This window comes from Corvus cornix, chromosome 2, assembly GCF_000738735.6.
Source record: "Corvus cornix cornix isolate S_Up_H32 chromosome 2, ASM73873v5, whole genome shotgun sequence".
Lineage (NCBI taxonomy): Eukaryota > Metazoa > Chordata > Aves > Passeriformes > Corvidae > Corvus > Corvus cornix.
The window spans coordinates 143,131,199-143,154,269 of NC_046333.1; the positions used below are offsets into that span (position 1 = coordinate 143,131,199).

Sequence of the window (23,071 nt, forward strand, 5' to 3'; positions counted from 1 at the left end):
CTTAGTCCAAAGGTAGTGGGAGAACTGAGGCATGCCCTCTGCCAGCACGGCTGTTCAGCACATGCCACACCTCGGGTTGGAGCTCTCCCTCGGAACAAGTGCCTTCCGTATTGAAACAGCTGAGCAAAAGCCCTGACACCCAAGTGAGACAAGATGCTCAGCAGTACTTGAGGTACAGCCATAGAGAGATGGGGCAATGAAACCATGATGCTTTTGGAGACATTTCCAGCCAGACCACCTTGGCTTTTCCTTTAACATCTTCCTGACTGTATTGGGACAGGATGGATAGGAGTTTACTTTCTCCATAGCAGCCCTCATAGTCCTGGGAAGGTGTTAAGAGCACACCAGTGCTCTGGCTACTGCTGAGCAGTGCTCCACAGCATCCAGGGTGTCCGCTTGGCATTCCCCCTCACCAGTGGACTGGGGGTGGGAAAGATCTTGGGAGGGGCCATAGTCAGGACTCAGGATAGCTGACCCAAACTGACCTAAGGGCATGGGCTCCTGTCTCCACGGGTCCACAGGTTCTGCCAGGGGTGTGCCCCAGCACAGGCTTCCCACAGGCTCTCAGCCTCCTTTGAGCATGCACCTGTTCCAGCATAGGCTGCAGGTGGATCTCTGTTCCTCCGTGGACCTCCATGAGCTGCAGGGGCACAGCTGCATCAGCTGCAGGGAAATGTCTGCTCTGGCACCTGGAGCACCTCCTGCCCCTCCTTCCTCACTGACCACGGTGTCTGCAGGGCTGTTTCCCTCCCATATTCTCACTCCTCTCTCCGCCTGCTATTGCTGTCACACAGCAACTTTTTCCCCTTCTTAAATTTTCTATCCCAGAGGCATTACCACCATCACTGTTGGGCTCGGCTGTGGCCAGTGGTGGGTCTGTCCTGGAGCCAGCTGGCATTGGCTCTGTTGGACATGGGGGAAGCTTCTCGCAGCTTCTCAGAGAAGCCACCCCTGTAGCCCCCAGCTACCTAAACCTGGCCTCATAAACCCAGGGCAGTGACAAATGGAAACCTTTAGACAAAAATGCAATCATTGCAGCAGCAAGCAAATAAACGGAGCTATTGTATGGCAGCTCCAAGAGGGAGCAGTATCTCCCCCCTCTGCCTTCAATGCTGAGAAAGCTGAAAGTCTTCAGTCACCTGGGGAACTGTGGGAGATGGTGCTGGTGTTGTGCTTGATATATTCTGGCTGTAGCACGAGCAGTGTTGACAGCAGCAATTTTCCTCCTCTGGCCTAAGGAACTGTGGTCCAGCACTGAGGTAGATGCACAAAAATGCAGTTACCAGTGCTTCCTGGCCAGGTAACAGCGAGGTGCAGGGAAATGTCATCAGTTACTATTTAATGGGAATTTCCATCGTTAGCAGTGCACTTCTGCTCCACTGCTACCCTGCTGGTGCCCATCAGTAAAACACAGCTATATGCAATTTTATTTACTTGCTTTTTAATTCTCTCTTGCTTCTATTACACACAGATGAAACCTGCATGATCTTGAGATGTCTGATGAAGGCCACCATTGATATCCAATGCTCTGGAAGCAGAAAGTCTTTAAGAAGCAAAATACAGAAGTTTTTCAGCAGTTCTTTATTTATAATGTAGGCTTAAGCAATCATTACAATGTAGAAGGGAGACACACTTACAGCAATTATTTATACCAGTTTAGAACAAAAAACTGCACAGGGAGAGATCAACTCTCAGTACAAACTAGCAACTAAACCACAATAATTTACCATTAGAAACATTTTATTTTTCAGCTGTGACACTGCTTTTACAATATGCAAAAACACAAACAATAGAACTATCCAAAGTGTTTTGTCACATTCTTTCTACATTGAATTTGGCAACATTTTATATTAAATTTTACTGATTATACTAACGTTTAAGAACTAAACAAGTGAAAAGCTGTACTTGGGTACAGTTACATCCATTTATTTCAAAGGTTTAAATAACACTTTTAACTATTGAGATTATCTCCTAGCGGTTTTTGTTTATGCAAAAACCATCTCAAAGCCTCATTTGCACAATGCATCAGCTACTGTATCAAGATTGGTGGGCTACACCACAGGCACTACTGTTTATTATATTCTGTAATAAGGAGCTTGTTTTTCAAAGAAAGGTTTAATATTTTCTAAGGATCATGCTTTTTTTTTTCTTTTTGCTTTTAAGCCATAACAAAAAAAAAAGTTTAGCAAGCACAGCAGTGTAAAATGTCATATAGAACACAGTGACTACACAGTTACTAGAAGTTTCACATCCAATGCAGTTATGTATTAAAGGATAAGAGGTCATGTAGGCAAGTCTGGAGCCAACAGAAATCTGCAGTGTGTGGTAGAAACCAGCCCCTTATGTGTGTTATTTGGTGCATTTTTAGACAATCCTGGATCCACAAGTCTGGTGTCCCTCCACATGTGGGTCTGCAGTAGGTGGGCAGACAGCATCCTTCTGGACTGTGTGATTGGAACACGTGTCATGCCAAGGGGTCTGCACATTCCTGTCAGCTTTAGGAGACGGGTATTGCAGCAACAATTTACTTTAAGGAAAAAATCCAACTCTTAATGATTCTATCAATAGCGTGCCAAAAAACATTACTTAAAAGTACAAAAAAAGATTACAGTGATCAGACTCCCGGTATTATCAAAAAACCAGTATCTCCCCCCACCCCCCACCCACCCCTCACCCCTTTCTTTTCGGTATTTAAGAAAAGCCAATCAACTGCCATTTAAAAGAAGTTAAGAAAAACAAGCCCCTGTATTGGAAAGAAACATTCGCAGTTTATTGGATCACAAGCTGGTTTCATCGGTCAAATTTTTAAGTGTTTTCTCAAAATAGTTGGGCTTTCTAAGGTGCCCAGCCTGCTGGGCACAGTCAGAAAAAGGCATTTTGATAACATCTAAGAACTCCCTGCTTGCATTTTAAGAACGTTTTCACATTTATAACTGCCTTAAGCCTGTTGTCCTTGTTTGCATTCAGCGGAAGGATGAGCGGAACAAAACGTGAAGGTGGAAGAACCAAGCCTACACAGTTAAGGCTGCATGCATGTGACTGAGAGTTGGTGCTGTGCAGTCAAAAAAGAAATGTGGAAAAACCCAGTTTTTAAAACACCCTACAGAAACAAAACACTGCAATCCAATATGGCTTATTCTGATATCCTACTAGGCTACTTTTGTGCAACAGCATCTGCTATTTTGATGGCATCTCCCTCCCCCCACTACCCCCAATAACTCTACTGACTGCAGGTTTCTTCCTTGCATTATATATTGCTTTATTGTCAATTTTTATTCCTGCTTTTCAAACTTTTTTTTAATACTTAAATGAGGATCTGTTCCATATCGCTTGACTTAAACTGTAGTAAGTCCCATTGTTCTATTTTTTAATCTCACTATTACAAGGCGCACTACAAAAGCTTGCAAAAAAGCCAAATTTTCATTAAATCCCTTTGCTGAAGTTAACTACTCGACATTTTTTTTTCTCCTATGATTTAAAACTTTACAAAGAGAGTTATAAAAAAGGTAAATGGGATTTGGCACCTTCAGAAAAAATTAAAAGTGTAACTTAGATCAAAAAAATGCAGAAACAAAATCATTGATATTTACAAATTAAAACACCACTGAAGATTATGTCTTACTATGCTCTTTCATTTGTTTTCTCTTTCGGAGTACTTTCAGACTGTCTGTTACCGAGTATCTTAAAAAAATCATTGATTACAGATTGGAATGGATAGAGACAGATTAGTTTTCTCACAGTTCCTTCTCGGTGTTCAGCAGTCTGGCAGCTCCTCTGCTCCTAGGAAATACGAGGTGCTGAGCGATCATTCGTGGTCGTCTTCTTCAGCTTGACCCCGCGCCGGATGGCGTTGAGCATATCCTCCCCCTGTGGGACATCGCTGGGGCTCAGCTCACTGGGCTCCAGCTCCGCCTGCCCCGCGGGTGCCAGGCTGCCGACCCCATCCCGCTCGCTCTCCTCCCCCTCGCTCTCGGGGACCGCCTGCCTCTGCTCCTCGGCAGCACCCAGTTTCTGGCCTGGCGCCGGAGGGTTGACAGACGCTTGCCCGCTCCATGAGGGCATGCTGGTGACACCTTGCCCACCATCTCCTGCTGCTGGAGATTCCGGATTTTGCTCGGGACACTCTTCTGTGCCAGCAAGGGCACCAGGCAGCCCCCCTGGTATGTCAGGGACAGTCGGTGTTTTGACAGGAATCACCGGTGTCTTGATGGGAATCGGGCCTCCGCCGATGGTCCCGCGCCGGACGGAAGGCTTGGTCGAAGGGGTCCGTCGGATGGTGGCGACGCCCGGGGTGACGATGACTGGTCCCAGTGTGGTTGGCAGACCTGCAGTGGAAGCAGGACGCTTGGTTTGAAACATTCTGCGATAGGACTGGCTAATGTCACTGTTTCTTGGGATGGTGGAAGATTTGTCAAACTCCTGTTGTTCTGCCTCCTGGTCACCACTCACAGAGAAATAATCATAGTCTGAAACTGATGCCAAAAGACAGAGTTAGGATCAAGTTGGAGCAGACAGCTGAGTCACATCGGTAAGTCTGAAGTATGTACAGATAACCTAAAATCCTGGGAGTCCGTAAGAATTAAGGGAGTTTCCACCTTCAGAAGGAAGAAAGTCCGAGGTTCTGTGACCAAGATTTGAGGACTGCGTGGTTGAAGGCATCACAGCAGACCAATCCTACAGCTGCAGGGGGCCCATGGCTCTTGTGAAAGAGAATGAGCTCAATATTTGTCATCAATGTGAAGATACCAAAACTGGCATCCTACAAGCCATATGCCATGACTTGTAGATAGGAACACTTGAAAAATGTACTTTAGATTAGGTAAGTGGGTTCAGGGGACCATGTACCAGTGATTTCAGCAGCAAATCTGCTTATTTTGTAAACAAAGTAAAACCCAGCTGTCAGCTCTGAAAACTCAGCCTCAGCTTTAGTAATTGCACTGGGTTCCTTCCTCTCCACCTAAGTGCTGAGCCAAGCTTGGCCCACCACAAGCCCTGCTGCCTCCTGTGACTGCAGAACACAACCACCCCAGCTGAGCAAACAAGGCTTGAACTGCAAATACCAAACTTGGTCCCTCCCAGCTTGCTGCTGGTTCTGAAACAGGGTACAAAACCCAACACCTCATTGCAGCTTCCCAGATATGCCCAAGTTGAAGTCTCCAATGGATTCTTTTTCCAATTACAAAGTTTCTGCTTAGGCAGGAAATAAAAGATCACCAAGGGAAACCAAGAGCAGACTGAGAGTGCTGATGGAACACAGCAAAGCTTGTGAGTGTGTATTTGCTGAGACAATAGCTCAGAAAGGACCCAAGAAGTACTGGATGCAATACCAGTGTCATTTATAATTCCAGGATGATGCCTTGAGAGCCTAAGGTATCAGGACCCTCTTCAAAATGGTGGCCTCCTTAAGGTGAAACTCATTGGAGTGATGCACACAAAAATACAATTGTTCAGTACACTACACAGCAATGCAGATTTCTACGTAGTTAAAAAATCCAGGCTGCATTCCAAGCTGGAAAAAGCTTCCCAACAGCAATGCCAGTCTTCCTCCCCAGCTGACTACAAAGCCAGCAAGCAATAGCTGCTCCTTGGCACCATGGTGTGAATGTGGCCAGGGTGGGAATGTTCTAAAAAGGAACATCTCCTGGATGCATACCTTGAGATGGAATCGTGTCCTCTGAACAGCACGGAGTTGTTGTCTGGGTGCTGTAGCCACTGGAGCACTGCAAGGAATCCCGACTGCTCCTCTGGGTGTCCAACTGCAGCCCTCGGGACAGAGCGAGCGCCAGCTCCTCGCAGGCCTCCATCTCCTCACCCTGCTGCTTACACACAGGAAAGAGACTTGTTACACCTGCAAGGGTCAGTCACCTTCACCCACTTTTAGCTGTCTCTCCTCCCCAGCAGAGCTTGTCACCATCATAATCCAACAGGATTGTGCCCGACCATTTACTTGGGCTTAGGAACAGATGCTTCTTTGGAGTCCATTGCTCTATAAAAGTCAATACCCAATGGTGCATTCCCTCCTGCCCACACGATTCCCACTGACCACAGCACCACCACACCAGTAGCACTTCCCAGATGAACACAACATAAAGTGCATCAGAAGTACTGGCAGGAGACAGCATGGCCATCTCCTTTACACCAAACAGCGTGTTTGAAATGAGAGCTTCACCCGTGTGGCAGCTGACACCGTCATGCTCCGAGGCCTCTGGGTGTCCTCGGGGGGCGCGGGGGGTCCGCTCTGAGCTGCTCCATTGAGATCTGGCTCACGCTTTTCTTTGCGACGTTGCAATGTGTTCACCATGGGCTGATCGTACGGGCCTGGCTTGGCCCAGTCCTAAGGAAATGAGCTTGTTAGGGACAGCTTTCATCAGGAACTGTGCTTTAATTACAGGCAAACTATGCAAAAGGGCAATTTTAATGCAACAGATCGTGTATCAAACTGGATATGCCTTTCTGAATAAGGCGAGAAATAAATTAATTTTGAAGATATTAAAAATCTGCACTTATTAAACCTATTTCCTTTATTAAAAGGAATCTACATTTCCCATTCTACCCAAGCATTCTTATATGAAGGTATTTAACATTTTGATACTATAGGTTATCTAAATGAAATTCCATGGTGTTAAAGCCTATATTTTCAGAATTTCAAGCACAAAAATCACTGTCACACAGCAGAAGATATGCATAAATGTCCAATCAGTGATGTAACTGTTCCAGATGTACACAGGTTCTAGTATTATGTGCTGTTACAGATGTCCTCAGTTCTGAAAAATTAGGCTTGAACAGATTTTTCATACACATTAGTGGAGCAAGTTACTCTGAGTAATCTCTCAGTTTACTTACTAATTGAAGTCTAGTTTATAATGATAATCTGTACTGCACAAAGACTAACCTCACTCTGAATTACTGGTGCTAAATTTGAAACAGAAATTCCTCAGGCCCTGAGGGCTGTATTCACTAGGGGCTCTATTAAGGAAAATCCTGAGGGTGTCTAGAACCCACACACTGCACACAAAGAGCTGGACTGATCTGTGACCTGTGCTGGGATGCAGAACCAGTGCTAAGCAGCAGCTCCCCCAGTGCCAGCTGCTTCAGGGGCAATCCCAGTCCTAAAACAGTTTTCCTTCACTGAGACAAAGGCTGCTTTAAAAATGAAAGAAAAAATTTGTACATGAGAATGGGCCCCACACCCTCCCAGCTGCCTGCTGGGCAGCCTCCCATAGCCTTCTGATAGACAATTAATGACGGGCTAAAACCACACTGTGGGCTCTTGATGTGTCTCAGTCCAAGGAACGAGAAGTGCAAGGCAGTTGAACTGACATACCCCCTTGTACGGACAGGTATTTTGGTTTTTTTAACACATCTGAAACTCTGCTTTGCCTTGACAACTGTGTCTCTGCTCTAAGTGTTTTGCTGTGAAATATATTGGGAAAGTGCTTCTAACAGAGACACAACAAATGACTCTGAAGCCCCAGGACCACTGTGGCCACCCTGTGTGTGTGTACCGCAACAGTCTCCAGCTGCTGGAGAGAGAGATTAGGGGGATCTGTAACAAGGTATCTCAATTCAGACATATATACATGGGTCCCGTGGTGCATAAGCAGTATTATATAACCATCCACAGGCACTTAAAATCTGCACAGCTACGGCTGACTGCACATCAGCCTTGCTGAAGATGCAAAGCAACAGACAAGAAGACCTTTTCCCTTGCTCTAGGGCAGAGTCTCCCAGGGGAACCTCCTGGCAGGGATGAACTTTGAGGCTCTAGTAGAGCAGACGTGTTCTGATGCCAAGTAAGATCCCTGCAGATCCAGCTGGAGCAACTGGAAGATGTTACTGCACTCTTTTTTGGTGGTCTCCCCAAGAGAGCAAAACGAGCTGGGTGAGCACTTCTAGTCTGTGGCAGTAAATCATCAGTCACCACTTGGGTTCACCTGGTGCTGAGCACCTTCTTAAACCACTCCAGCTGGATCTAGGAGATTGTGCCTGCCTATAGCCATGGGCCCAGCCACAGGGAGAAGGTTGGGGCGTCCAATGTATGGTCCTACTAAGACAACTGGATGCCCCTCCCTGCTCAAGTGAGTGCTTTGATAGTGCTAAATAAGCTCTTTTCCCCCTGAACAGAGCACAAGAGTGCTTTCACCAGTGTTCCCAATCTAAACTATTCCTTCCTACCTAGGTGTTGTCAGCTTTGATATCTTTTAATTGGTGCCAGAACACACAAGGTCATTCAGAAATACCCACAACCGGATTTTAGGTCTGATTTTCACCATGCAGTGCCCATTCAGAGTGATACCAAACAGAGCAAATCAACCAGTAATTACATGGACTGAAAGGGAGCAACAACTGCCGTTGTGCATGCTGTTGGTATGAGAAGGTGAGGACTGCCGCAACAAAAGGAACACAAACCTTCCAGCTAGGGATCTTAGATGATGGTAACATGCCTGGCCCAATGGTGTAATAATGAACGTAGTCTGGAAGGAGGGCTGAGGGAGCCCGAGTCCACGCGCGGGAGACAGGCGGGAAATGAGGGAAAGGACCTGCACCAACTGAAGCTACGGATGGGTCACTTGATAAACTACAGTGATAAAACCCATTAGACAACTGGAAATGAAACAAATAAAAACAAAAACAGAGAAATTAATATAAACAGAATGAATACGAAAATACACTGTGACTGATGTTCTAGGGAGAAAATCTCTATCTTAAAACAAAAGAAAGGAAGCTCTTCAATTCACTGTGAATAAAAACCAGAAAATTGATACAACGTTTGGTTCAGAAGTGAGATTGCCTGAAAATTGTTATCTATAACAAATTTCAGGCATCAATCTAGCGGTCATTGTTTCCAGGCTGAGCAGCTTTGCCTTCTGTCCATGAAAGCAGCACACTGTGAAAAAGCCTTTGTAATTTAGGTACCCTGCAGACTGCTGAAATAAAACCAGAACTTTTCCAATCCTGAAGGCATTTGCATTAGTGGTATTTAGTCTGTGTAGCTGGACAGAGGGGAAAAGCATACAGCCTTCAAACATGACGTGTTCTGGCTGTGTGATGATATGGAAGAAAAAAAACAACTAAAACCAACAGCAAGGATTTATCAGATGAGAAAGGAGACTGCTATCACTTCCTCCCCCAATTCAGTGTATCCCATGTAATTTGTTCCAACCATGTGTATTTTGCTTTCCTTTTTGGCCAAAAAACAACCTCCCATTACTCAGTGTAACGTGTGCTACCTAAGGGGAGAGAGGGGAGAAGCCACAAACAGCACAACCTGGGGAAGGTGCTTTTTGTCAGGCAAACAGCTGGGTCTGGGCAGCATTCCACAATCTCTCTGAGTAGAAAAAGTGGAGAATGAGCTTTTCTTAGAAAATTACTTCTGTAAAATGCCCAATTTGTAGCTTCTCCTAGTAGCTAGTTTAAAGGCAATTGTGGTTTTTATTCAAACAGATTAATTTCCAAGGGAGTGTGCAACAGTTCCTATTCTCATCTTCACCAAGAGGAATCCTGACTGCAACCCATGCACAGAGTTTTTTTTTGTCCAAATGTTGCAGAGTTTGGATAATGAGCTAATAGGTTTGTACGTCTTGGAGATGAAGTTTTTCACCTTATCTGTGGAGGCCCAAGCCCCCATGGTGGAGCCTGAGCTGACTGAGGTGGGGGAACTGCACTCGCTCACTGACTGGCAGGTTTCAGAGGCTTCTGAAGAGGCAGAGCTGGACGAATTCTGCAGCATAAAACAGCACCGCAACGCAGGGAAAGGTATACACAAGCCACCAGAAAAGAAAAAAAAAATCACAAACAAAAAGACAAAAAGCACATACACAGAGACACACAGGAGAGAGGGAAGGATGAGAAAAGCAAAGGGTTAGGATTTAAAAATCAATTAGAAACTGCTCAAAACTATTGCTAATGTTCAGGAAATCTACGAAAAAAAATAAGCCATTTGTTTAATGCGAGAACTTGCCACACTACTTAGGAATGAGGGAATTGAGGCAGTGATCTCAACTCCTCATTACAATTTCAGTGTCTCAATTCTGCTGCTGTCTCAGAGCGAGAAGCTGGGGGAGCTTAGGGCACCTGTGGTCCAAACATGCAATGTACTGAGACAACTGATTTATACAGAAAAGCAGATCATCAGTACGTCAAAGACACAAACTTTAGATTTAAAACATGGAGTAGCAAATGTCACTTATATTCACAAGTTCTCATATATTCTGATCTGCCAAGTGCTTGTGAAAAGCTCGTCTGAGTTCAAGTATTATGGAACAGAGAAAGAAGTGATACTTACCAAAACTGGAGGTTTCCAAAGTGCATGACCTGTATGCATGTGCCTCTGCAGGTAGGATGCATACACCAAAAGCACTCTGACTAAAACCCTCCTACCCAGCAGCCAGCAGGAAGGCACATGCACTCTGCTGAGTGCAGAAGTGGTGACATGTGCTTGCCACCTGCTTTCTCCTAGCAGCAGAGACAGAAAATACCAGGGGCTTCGATGGAGAGTGAAGGAAAATGCAGGACATAAAATGTCCACTGAACACATCAAACATTTTGCTCCTATCTAGGAACTTCTCCAATTTTCAGTGCACACCTTTATGTACCTTTGCTGCTGCCAGACCTCTACAACAGCATCTAATCCAACTACACAAAGGCCAAGTGGAATAACCACATGGACCATTTTACCAGCTACAATGCTCTTCCACATCTCCCCCTTGGAAGTGGCATCCTACTCTGTAGGGATGTGCATCCAGGTCTCATCGAGACCTTGGAAATGGTCAAGAATACTGGCCAAGTTGTCAGCGCAGTACTGAGCTCTGTTCACTGTCAGAAATTCAATAGTAGCAAGACCAATTCACCGTTTAGTACCCAAGGACCTGTGAAACAAGTCTATCCAAGGTGTTTTATGACAGCAGAGAGAATGTGCTCTTTTATCAAGTTTGTGTAGCAAAGACAGAGATTTCAAGGAATAACATGTTGAAAAGGAAGGGAAATCTCACCTGAAATAAAATTTCACGAGTTAACCTTAGGTAAAATCTGGGGTGAGTTTGCAATGGAAGGACAGCTGGATATGAGGCAGTGCAGAGAAGCAAATACTCCTAACACCCACAAATTGTCTCACTGCTCACCAGGAGCTACATATGGGTAATGTACAGCCAAGCTGCCTGAGTAAAAGGAGATGTAGGTCTCGCAGGATAGAACACTGTCACCATAAGGATTTTGGTGAAGAGTACTGGGGCAGCTGAGAAGTCAACATGGTATCAGCATCTTGAGCTTACTGATAAACTGATTTAAGTGAAATTTTTCAAAGGCTGTTAAAATTTTTTAAAGCATGTAGAGTGACAGAGTATTTTATATAAATAACACTGATCCCACCCTATGCTGACATGAGATCAGATCTGCAGGTGACCTGTCAAACATGTTTAGGGTACAAGTATGTCACCTAACAAGGCTTATATTCAAAGTGCAGTAAGAGTTGAGGTAAAGGTAAGAACAGAGGGAACAGCAACAAATGACACATGGCTGTTAAGGAGAGCACTGAAAGTGGGGTACCTGATGAGGCAGTGGCTTGATATCTAGAGGAACTTGTCACATTCTTGATTTATCCAAGTCCTTTTACAGGAGAAAAGCCTCTAAAAATAACAATACTGACAAAGATGAGCTGCAGAGGACTGCCATCAGACATAAGCAAGGTGCACTAAATGGAGATGAGACTATTGCCTCTGTCCCTAGAGAAAAATTCATTATAGAAAACTAGCTTTTACACTAAATTCCAGAGTTCTGCCTGACATTCCAGGTACCTCAGCAAAAGAAGCCTCATGAGAATACTCACACTAGTGTTATGGTCTGGCCAGGAAAAAACCAAGAGAGAAAAATGTAATTACAGAAAATGCTGTCTGAAACCTCCTACTTACGGCTCAAATGACCCTCCTGGGTCTGCATACTCTGCACATGGCAGGACGGACAGTTAAGGGTCTGAGTTCCAAGCATGGCATCTCCCATGCTACCTTGTTTTCTACAGATGCCCCAAGGGCGACAACTAAGAACTTGGGAGTTTGCATCTAATACACTATTTGTGTCTACAAGACAGAAATTTCACAAGATTGTGTCAAGTAATGGTAGAAATAGCTCACAGATGGGGTTTATTACCAAGATGCATGTAGCAAATAGATAAAAAAGGTCAAAAATGCAGATTCTAAAGATGCAAAGAATTGTTCCATTTACTTGGTGTACGGGGAAAAAAACACTGGAATTGATGAACTTATTTTTGCAATAAAGTGACTCCTCCAAAGCAAAAGAAGATGACAAAAAGGACTCTCCCATTAATTCAGTGTGTCCATTTTCAGCAAGAAAAGCTAGAAAAAGGCGGAACCAAGATGTCATGGGGAAAACATCCTGAAAGGTGAAGGAAATGCAAGAGGTCATGGTACAGAAACAGGCTCTCCTTGTCTTCAGACACTTGCAAAGCACAGAGAAAGGGAACCCCTGGTCTTGCTACAAAAGGATTCCAACAGCGAGAAAACAATGGAGAGGGAGGCAGAAGAAACTGAACTCCTGAAGGAAAAGCATAAGGAAAACATGACTGGCAGCAGGTCAAAGGATGCTTGGATCAGACTGGAGAGGCAGTCCTGAATGGCTGGACCCAGGTGTGGGAAGCACAGACCACCCATCACTTCTTAGCATAAAGTACATGAGGGAGTGAAAACAGAAACTGCACAGCTACTGCTTGGACAAAGAATCCTTAGACTCTGCAGTGCTTGTTCTAGATGCACATTCCCTGGCACAACCTCTCCTGGGACCACACACACAGAGCAGAGCAATTTCTGCTCTACAGAGTAATTTCTACAAATTCTGCAATTTCCCCACCCCATGGTGAGAGAAATTTGACAAGCAGATGTTTTCAACTTGTTTTAGTAGATTCCTTTTTAAAAATTTTGTTTGAATAGTTTTTAAAATCAGTTCTTCCACTTTAGCCATTTTTTTCCCACAGCTGAAATAATGGCAGTCCTGCTCTGTTCTAAAACCATCTCTTCTGCGAAAAGCTTAAAGTTAACACTATAAAGCTAAAACTGTGCTTTGCAGTGACAAGCAGTGTCCCAAATGTACATTTGTACAAGTGCAGCTTGGTGTCTGGTCTCTCAGATGAGCCATGGCTTGGTCTTGGATAGTGGCCTGCTACTTGGTGTGGTATGCATGAGTTCCAGCAGGGATATAAAAGATTTTTTGGGCTACTGGACTGTACAATTACATTTTCCATCTGCTGTCCAACTAACCTATAAAAGGACCATGGTTATCTTGGATTACTTGCATCTTTTGTTTGCTATGTTTTCCATTCAAACATAGCACTGCTTTCTTAACCCTCTCCCTTTCTCAAATAGGAGAAAGAGCTTCCTGGACAAGGGTTTCCAGGGAGACCAAATCCTAATGATGAGCATGGTCCAATGTCCCTCTAGAGTCACTGGAAGATGGTCTCAGCTACTTTTCAAAAAGCTCTGGGTAGTAACTCAAGGTCACCTCCTCAAATTGTCTCATTTCCAGGAATCTGTCTCTACTGACCCTTCTTTCTAGTCAGGGACAAACTGTGGGGAAACAACTTGGAATTTTAGGAGAAACTAATATCTGGTGGTAACTTACAGATGCATTTCAGTTTGGAGTTGATTTTGGTTTTTGTTCTGTTTGTTTGCTTTTGGTGGGGTTTTTTTTAATTTGTTTGTTTTTGGGAGTGGTTTTTTTAAGGTCTGATCTGGAAGCATTTCTTAATTTAAATGGAAAACAGAATAGCTGTAACAATTTATTTCCCCTATTCTAACTTGCAGCTATTTCAAGCAATGGAATCTCCTCAAAAGCAAAATTTTTCCAGCTTTGTAACCTGTACATGCAGAAGCAACTTCACACTCAGTTTCCCCCTACTTCACTGTTTAGTGAAAGTGCTTTCCAGAGCATTCTAACAATACTTATCTCTCTGCTGTCTGACAGCACATCTACTTTTTTATCTTCACCTGCTTCTTTGTCTCCCTTTGGTTTCATCTCCATGAAGTCACAAGCAGCCTATAAAATCCAACTGTTCACTTCAAATCCAGCGGATCCTACTACTATCATCCCCAGAATCAAACATCACTATACTACTATCACATCATTTGATCACAGATACTCCCAGGCCTCAGTTTGTCTACTACACAGGGCATGAGTGGGTTTAGCAGCACCAGTCACATCCAGCATCCATCCAAAAGCCACTCTGTGCTCCCAGCAGGTCTGTCAGAAGGGCTTTGCATGAGGTCACTGCGTGCCAAGGGCAATGTTGGCCATGGCTGACCTTACATCTGGCACTTAAAGAAACTGCTCCACTCCTGAAAGAGACCTGTGATGCTTTTCCAGCTGTTCAGCTAAGCCCAAATGTCCCTCTTTAATTATGATTAAAGCCTTTTACAGTGACCTTCCCACAGGTACAGCCACATGCTACAGGATAACACTTTTATTCCCAGCAATGCTGCAGAAAGGTGATCCTCACACACCAGTGAAAGGGCAGAGTCTGTTTTTATAACTGCTTTTTTTCCTATCTTCTATGCAAAGTGTGATAATTGTAAAGACTTACTACTCTTACTAACAACTACAGGCTGGAAAGCAGTCTTCATTTTGTCAGAGATCTCTCCTCTGGTATAGTCTGTATCTTGTTTCAATCGCCAGTTACTCTTTGTTTGAGATTCCCACCAACTCCCCACCCCCCAATACGTGATTTTGAGGAAATTCAGTTTAATTTTCAGTAACGCTTGTCTAAAATGTAGGTGAGCTTATATATGTAATAGCTTCACATAGCTCATATACTCACATTCCTATAATATGGGAATTTTACATAGCCCCCTTCTACTTTTTTTTTTCTAGAATTCATTATTAAACAAAAAGGGCTTTGTTGATCCAGCATATGCCACAGCATGTAGCTAGGAAACATCATCAAAGTGTCCACCTGCACAAGATATACAGCTTTTAATTTCCTTTGTTGGTTCCAGAGCTTGCTTTTCTGCCTCCTCAGTGTCACTACTAGAAACAACAACATCAGTGTTTGAGACAGAGCAGCAGCCTCCTCCCCACCCAGCACCGATGCTCCAAGCACAGCCCCACAGGGAGATCTGTCAGTTGGTTAGAGACACACAACACGGGGTAACGCTGCCTACTGAACAGCTGCTGGTCAGCTCACAGTCACAGTTATCTGTCAGCACAACACACACAATTTACTTAGTGCTGAACATAGAAAGCAAGACACTTAAGCAAAGATGAAGCGGCCAGGCAATGATCTGTTACCTTTTCCTCTGCGTAAAGGTAAACAGAACCAGAGACATACAGAGCACATACCCATTTGTTATACCAACACACTACACTTGTCACACTGCTGCAGCCTTCCACAGCTCATGAATAGCTCAAGTGATGCTTGGATCAGTTTGCAACCTTATGGACAGCTTCTAAAATGAAGTGAAAGCATATGAACTTAGCTGGTGTAAATCAGCATGACTCCCATCAACTTTCAGGATGTTCTGCCACCTGATACCAGCCTAAGTTCTCTCCTCTGCTTAACAAGGGAATTTGCAAAGAGAGGTGTTGGTTTTTTTCATGCTAAGAGCAATTGCAAAGTTACATCCTTGTCTGCAAACACAGCATCATCATGTGGATTACTGCCCTTTTATGCAGTGAATATTATGAAAACCAAAGATGATGCTAGCACGTGTAACTGATGTATCTATCTTAAAAGTCAACTTCCTTACCTTGTTACTATTCCAGTTTACTTTATTATTGCTCATTTACTTTTTTGCATTTCACTTAGGTTAGCCATAGCCAATCTAAACAAAACATTCATTTTATTAGTGTGCACAAAGTTCTTCAGGATGTAATCTATAAAAAAAAGCTGATGTGTCCAGACTGGGGACAGAAAAGGTATCATTTGAAAAGAAAGCATTTCTATTAAAATGAGTAAAGTAAATGTATTTAAAAACCATTGAACTTCCCTTGAGAATGTCTTCCAAGCCTACATGAACCAGTGTTGTTTTGGATGATACCTTAAAAATTTCTCTAAGGGTACTACTTATTAAATGTTCTGCAGAAGGCAAGGATCTGTGTGCTATCAAAGGTGGTCTAGGGTAGTTTACGCGGGCAGGTGACACTTGATAACCACTAACACTTGCTGACTATGAGGATTAACACTCCCCAACCATGCCTACAGAACTACCTACTCTCTAACATGTGAAAAGGAGTGCAACTACATTTTAAAAGTAAAAGACAATCTTCTCCAGTGACCTCAGGGTGTATTAAAGTGAGTAACACCCAGGACATTAGGTTCACTTCAGTTTGCAGCTAAGATTTTCAAAGGGATTTATAATGTGAGAAGGCAATTCAGCCTTGTTTAAAAATATTACAGTCGCTGTGTGATTTCTTAAAAAAAAAAAAAAAGCAGCAAAGAGAATTCAGGTGCTGGAAGATACAGGCCATGGAGCATTGCAAACCTCTGCCTGCAGATGGCCAGCGAGTTTTTAGAGGAACGATGTAATGAACAAATAGAGTGGCAATTTCCTTCTGCAGACCCAAAAATGCTCAGGAGAAGTTTTGCTTATATTTGTAGTGAAATCCTCTTAGTTTGACTGGCTTCAGGATGTTATCATATATTACTATACAAATACTCCTTTCTTGTGAGTTCCAAAAAGAATTAAGAACACCTCTCATTTTCATGCAGAAACCTTATTTCTGCAAGGTGCTTAACTGAGAGTCCAAAATGCAAGTCTATCCATAGAAATGGGTGTCATAAAAAATGGCAAAACCAATTCCATATGATAATGCTGGTAGCATTTAGAGTATCCCAGATCCTCTGCAGGGGAGGAATGAAGTTAAGTCTCTCTGACACCAAAGCCACCAGTATCAGTACTATGGCTGTCAAAAGGCTGTTCTGACATCAGTATGTCCCCATTAAAGAGCAAAGAGCCACCAGATATCAACCACTTGCAACCTGTGCAGCATATTAAGTGGTAATCTCAGTGGGTAAAGTGAATATTATTCCCTCCTACAAGGTGGGACTTCTTGCCCTTTGTTGCCTGTATTTATCTAAAAGTTAGGCATCGAGGCTCCCTCCAGGGCCAGAGAGAAAACTACATCATCCAAGAGTGACTCATCCCTTTCTTCAGTGCTAACTGCAAAAGCAGCGTAAATCACTCCTGCTAGAGGCCCAGCTTTTGGATAAATGAAATGCACTGAGACAAACCTTACCCTCAATGTTTAAACTGACTCCAAGGTACCCCAAAACCACATCAGATCCTGTTTCTGAAAGGTGAGCCAAGTTACAGAGTCCAGCTCACACTCAGGTTTTTGTTCTCATGCTTGCACGTACCTGGTTAGGTGCTTCTGGTGGCATGGGGGATGGCGATTTGGACTGGAAAGCATCCTGGGACATGAATCCAGAATCATGGGAGGACACACTGGACAGCCTCATGGGTGCCTGCTGAGGCAGATTGGAGCTGCGATAGCGATAGTGTGAACTAGGTGAGTGCGAGTGCGAGCCACTGGACCGGGAATCACTACTGTTAACGCTGTTCAGACTGCTGTGAGAGACAAAAGGAACAGAGAAAGGAAAGGGGAGAGGAAAAGACACAAGGGAGGGGTGGGGAGAGACCCATATACAGTACAATTAACATTCCACATGTCTCTAGCAACAGGCAGCATAAACCAGAAAAGAAAAATGTTGACAAATTAAAAAAATATATATATATGCACATATATATCAGTAAAGAACCATAAGCAGCTGCAGTATCCCTGGCGACCAGAGAGAAAATGGCATTTTATCTTCAGTGTCACTCAAATGATCAAATCTTAATCACTTAGACTTCAAACTCAGGCTAGGGATGAAGGAATCACTACATGCCCTCCCTACGATTCGCACAGCACTTGCTCAAAAACTGTCTGCTGATGGTTCTCTCCTGTTCCTGACTTACATTTGGCCCAGATATCCAATGTGATTTCTAGCAGGAGGACCAAAGACACTGGAGTGCATCTAAAAGTCTGCCCCTAGACATGCTGCTGGAGACAGCCAGCAGGACAAAGTGTGAGACTTCTGAAAGTATCACCAACCCCCCACACTTCAGAGTACCTGGGACTCATTTTGCTCACTTGAAGGCTTCCTACCAGATAAAAACATGTGACAGCACACAGAATGAAGCCAAGCTGCTGGGTATGGAGCTTTAGTTAATAGGACAACCATAGAATTAAACCCCCAAATTAATAACCATGAAAAAAAACCAATGTGATTTTTCAAAGAAAGAGATTGATTTTTAATCCTCAGAATCCATTCATGACAGTAAGGACATGCCAGCCACACTGTGGGAGCTTTTGGAATCTCCTGCCGGGGTGGCTGAGCAGGACTAGCAGGATGCACCAACCTGAAGGCAGCTTCCTGCTCCATTGGCAGGAGCCTGGCCTGAGGGATGGCTCTGAAGGATACATGGGTAAGGCCTGCACCTCCTGTACACAAATGGCACATACAAAGGAGATGCACAAGGAAGCGTGGAGCAGAGGAAGAGGAGCTCTGCTGTATTTTACCCACACACACCAGTCTGTGCCATACAGGTTTTTACCATACGAAAAGATTAAATTGATTAGGAAGACATGATGAATTTTTGAGGTATTTTTTGCCATTTTCTTTTACAGCTTCAGGATATTGCATCTTTAAGCCTGTGCTCATTGCTCTAAATATGCACATTTTCACATATATATATATATAAAAGTTCTGACTTTTTTATATATATCTGCATGCAGAGACAAGTAGGTACATGGAACTTGTGTTCACTTGCTCTGACATGCTGTAGGTAACTTTGCTCATACACAGGGAACCTGTAGTACATTATTCATAAAGCAAACTGAAAGGTAATCATTTGAGAGCAGCTAGAGACGTGTTGAGCAGAATACACAACAGGGCATCTTCCTTTTCAGTAAAAGGAAAGAGTAAATGTAGACACCAGGATATGGGGGCAACATGCTAATAAACTGTTTTTATGAGAGAAAACAGTTTTTACAGAGAAAGCACAGACAGAATCCAGTGTTTCAACATATTTCAGGACAGCATTAGACAGCATTAAACAGTCAAAAAAACTTGTATCAAAAAAGCATTTCCATCTACCAGACTGATAGGGCAATTGCCAAGGATGTTTTCCCTTTCTAACAGTTTAACTTACTGACTAGTAACAGCTACTTAGAATAATCTAAAAAGCCATCACATGAAAAACAGAAAAGGAAATTATGAATGAACAATCTCAGAGTTTAGATCAGTACAGTCTGCTCGTTGACCCAAAATGGATTCAAGAGAACTGAATCAAAAGCATCTTCGAGTTGTTTTGAGTTCAAAAGTTGTTCAGTCATGCCCATCCTTTTTAATATTCCCAGCACACACTTAAATGAATAAAGACCATGAGGGACTGTTTCAGTAAGACTTGTTATTTAAGATTTAAGAATGTATACAAATCCGTATCACAGTCTGAACCTGCCTCCCTTTGCCCCCAAACAGGTTAAAAACCAGGTATTACCAATTGACTTACCTGCAAACACTAGATTTTCTGGACATGGTAGTACTGGGAGAGGATGGAGGAGTCTGGTAAGACCAGCTGTAATCAGAACCTTTCAAATCTAAAATTACCTGATGAAAGATAATCAATAGCATCAAGGATGTGGAAATATTTTCCCTCTATTAATAGAAAGCATCTGTTTGTCATACAACATTCATCCTTGCTACAAACGATCAGTGCCAATTGACTCAATCTCAGTTCTCTCGCAAAATTACGCTGTATCACACTGGAGAGTCGGTTTCATCCTTGGCCCTCCTGGTACTACGATAATTCAATACTAAGCCTTCTGCCACCACAGAGGGAAAGTTCAGGTTTGAATGGAAAAAAATCTTTAAAAAGTAAATTGGAGATTTATTTTTTGCATTAAGGAAGTTTTTCTGGTTTTTGTCTGTTTTGTTTGTTTTGACTTAAAAAATTATTACAGCCTTTGAGTTGAAGTACTGTAACATTTTAAACAATTAATTGAAGATCTAGTATTCAACCACAACACTTTGCACTTCTAGGTCAATGACAAGGTGATTAAAGTATGACAAAAAAGCTGAGTTCACACAGCAGGGTTGGAGAAAAATGTCCTATTTGGATTCATTTAATGACACACATTTTCCTATCCATTTTAAGGACAGCATGGAAAAATGCTCATATGTCAGACTCCATCAAGCTACACAACCCCACCAATTTTGTGACTACAAAAAGACAGGGATGCTCAAACGTAGGACAAGGAGATGACACTCATTTCTCATACACTCTCCGCAGAAATCAGGCATCCTCATACCTTCAGAGTGTTACTGCTACCACTTCATTCTGGTCTCACCAAGTATTTCAGGGGCACTCAGCCCCTAAACACAAATTTTCAAAACAAAATGGTTTTTAAAAAATTGCTCATGTTAAAAATGACCTTGCTGCAGTAAAGCTTCTACAAAACATCACATTAAGCCACTAAACACTAGTAGTCAATATTCCTCACAACACAAAAGGAAAAGTGGTGCAAGCCACAAATAAAATGTTTGCCAGGTAACAAGAGCTAACCTGTTCACTCGAGGATGGCAATTTGTGTGGATCCATGGTGAGACTTTTCAGGTCATCTGATATGGTTTGTAAATGGGTTATTTCTCCTAACATTGATATTTCTTCTTCCTGAAAAGAAAAAATGAGCAAGGCTAACCAGAGCCTTGGTTTTAAAAATCAGACCTGTAACACAATGTATGACCTTTTTCATTTTGCTGATGACTGGGGAGATGCCCAGTGGAGCTGCTTTTTCTTTGCATATTAAGAAATTACAAAAGGTTGAAATATTAATTTAGGATTCTGTAACTACTTTAAGATTGCTATAAATTCTGAGGCCCAGAAATTTTTTCTCTTATTAACAAGATAAGTAAGTCTCAGCCTTCTTTTTGTGACATCTTCAGAAAAAGTGTCAGTTTTGCTGCACTTGACAAATATGTATCTCTTCTATGTATACTCACTAACGTGCCCTAACAATTTTAAGCTTGAGTGTAAACAGGGGTTAAATTCATAGTTTTTGATAAAGGAATTATACAGGTACAGAGCATTAATACAGAGATTGATTATGGATCAAATTATATCGACAGCTAACTCAGATGATGATTTCTGCACTGTAAACTACCACAGTAATTCCTTAGTTACCATTTCTTCCAGGTCCTCTGAGTCTGGAATCCACCTCCTCCTGCTCAGCCATGACTTTCCTACTTCTCTAACTATGGTTTTCTGTTGAGACTGATGCTCTTTGTAAACAAGCACTGGGAACATTTTCCCAGTACACTGGTGACCCTTCAGAAATGCACCTCGCTTGTGCAGAGCCACGAATAATTCCTTGTCAGGCTTCAGACAACCTGAGATGATGAAAATTTACTCAAACCTTTCCAACGAGCTGAAAAACAGTCATGTAGAAGGAAAGGAGCTATCAGAAAACTGCATGGAAGCAGCCTGCAATTTGTCAGGTAATGTCATTATATACACAGGGGAGGTCTTGAAACATTTATCAGTCCTAGCACTGGAGTAGGAGTAAGAAGGATTTATATTAAAATGTGATGTTAGAAGAAAAACAGTGGAAAAAACTGCATTTGCAATGTCTCAGGCTGGAATGCATAGAGAACACAAACTGACTTCAGTCTTTGTGCCCATTGTTTACCCGTCAGTCACCTTGAAGGTATTCAGTGTTTCCCATTGCTGAATTACTCCGAGTGCCTACACGAAAGGTCCCAACTCTCACCACTTGCTAGACAGAGACACAGGCTAAATTTTGGCTCTAGAAACTCATTCCTAAGACACAATGAGATGCTCTCTTCAGAGGCTTTTGGCCACTTATCTAATCTGTGAATTGTACTGACTGAAAATGAAGAGCTCTTACGATCACAGGGCGCAGCATCGAGATGAAAGCACAGAATCGACCACGCTCCTCGATCAGAGCCTTTCTGACAGCTTGCTTCTCGGTTTCTTCAAGCAGCAGGTACTTATCATTGACATCTTGTAAAGCACTATCCAGCTGGGGCTGAATGTCACCCCGTCCTGTATGCAGGAAACAATCAAGAGTACATTTTGTCAAAACTGTGCCTCTCCACAGAAGATGACATTATTTTCAGCCAGCACTGCTGCTGGATTGTGCTTCTGCAATTCAAATCTTAACCAGCATTTTCCCTTAATTCAAATTAGTAAGGATTCCCCCCCCAATTAAATCAAGCATTTCAAAGCATTTATTACTTCTCCTTTTACATAGAATAGAAATCCAGCTCAATTCAAAAGGTTTCAACAAGCCAAAGACAGCATTTTAAGTAAGGACTTTCTCAAAGCATTAGCTGTAGAAACTCTTCACATCCTCCTTGCTGAAAACCAACATCTTACTAACTGGGAGAGTATTAATCACTCATCCAGATGTGTTCCTCTTCCTTCTTGCATTTGTGCTTAACAAGGTCCTAATGAGAATTTTGTGGAGCCACTAAATGAATGAATCAATCTCCTATACAAGATGCTATTAAGGACATGTTACTGATCATTGGACCACTGAGTCCAGTACTCTGCACAAACCAACTGCTGAAACAGTTTTCTTCATTCCAGAGTCCAACTAAACCAAACCTCTCAACACAGGTTATTAATATATATATATATAAATGTCCAATATATGTCAATGGAAATAATAAAATTTCAGTGTTTTGAAATTAAAAAGCTTCACTGTGCTAATTACAGTCAACTCATAATACCAAAACTTTCTGTGACAGCTAAGTAACCTTATTCTGCATTGACTGCTTACACTGCATCATGCCAAAAAAAATATTCCTCTAGGAATGAAGAGCTGCTGCTTAGACATACTAAAACCAATAATGTTGCAGTTGCAAGATGTTTTCATGCAGCTTACGCCCCTAAATATTTTAAAGGACCTCAGTTGTATAAATTTGTTGCAAATCTCCCAGAAATCCCATCACATGCAATTTAACTACCAGGAAGATAACACTGAAAAAATGGTGGGTGAGTTACAA

At 42.7% G+C, this 23,071-nt stretch overlaps 1 protein-coding gene across 21 annotated transcripts in view; it reads right to left on the minus strand.

Moving 5' to 3' along the window:
- Positions 1 to 1,558: 1,558 nt before the first annotated feature.
- MTSS1 (MTSS I-BAR domain containing 1) overlaps positions 1,559 to 23,071 on the minus strand; it is a 126,425-nt gene continuing 104,912 nt past the window's right edge. For 6 of the 21 annotated variants that reach the window (XM_039550234.1, XM_039550233.1, XM_039550232.1 and 3 more), the window contains 9 exons: positions 21,949 to 22,106; positions 20,607 to 20,714; positions 19,554 to 19,651; positions 17,357 to 17,567; positions 9,602 to 9,721; positions 8,410 to 8,604; positions 6,170 to 6,334; positions 5,654 to 5,816; positions 1,559 to 4,472 (listed from right to left, as the gene is read on the minus strand). In XM_039550234.1, coding sequence (XP_039406168.1) covers positions 3,781 to 4,472; positions 5,654 to 5,816; positions 6,170 to 6,334; positions 8,410 to 8,604; positions 9,602 to 9,721; positions 17,357 to 17,567; positions 19,554 to 19,651; positions 20,607 to 20,714; positions 21,949 to 22,106 — 1,910 coding nt within the window. In that variant the 3' untranslated portion in view covers positions 1,559 to 3,780. The remainder of the gene's footprint in view (positions 4,473 to 5,653; positions 5,817 to 6,169; positions 6,335 to 8,409; positions 8,605 to 9,601; positions 9,722 to 17,356; positions 17,568 to 19,553; positions 19,652 to 20,606; positions 20,715 to 21,948; positions 22,107 to 23,071) is intronic. The other 15 variants (XM_039550244.1, XM_039550246.1, XM_039550240.1 and 12 more) reach the window with 11 other exon arrangements.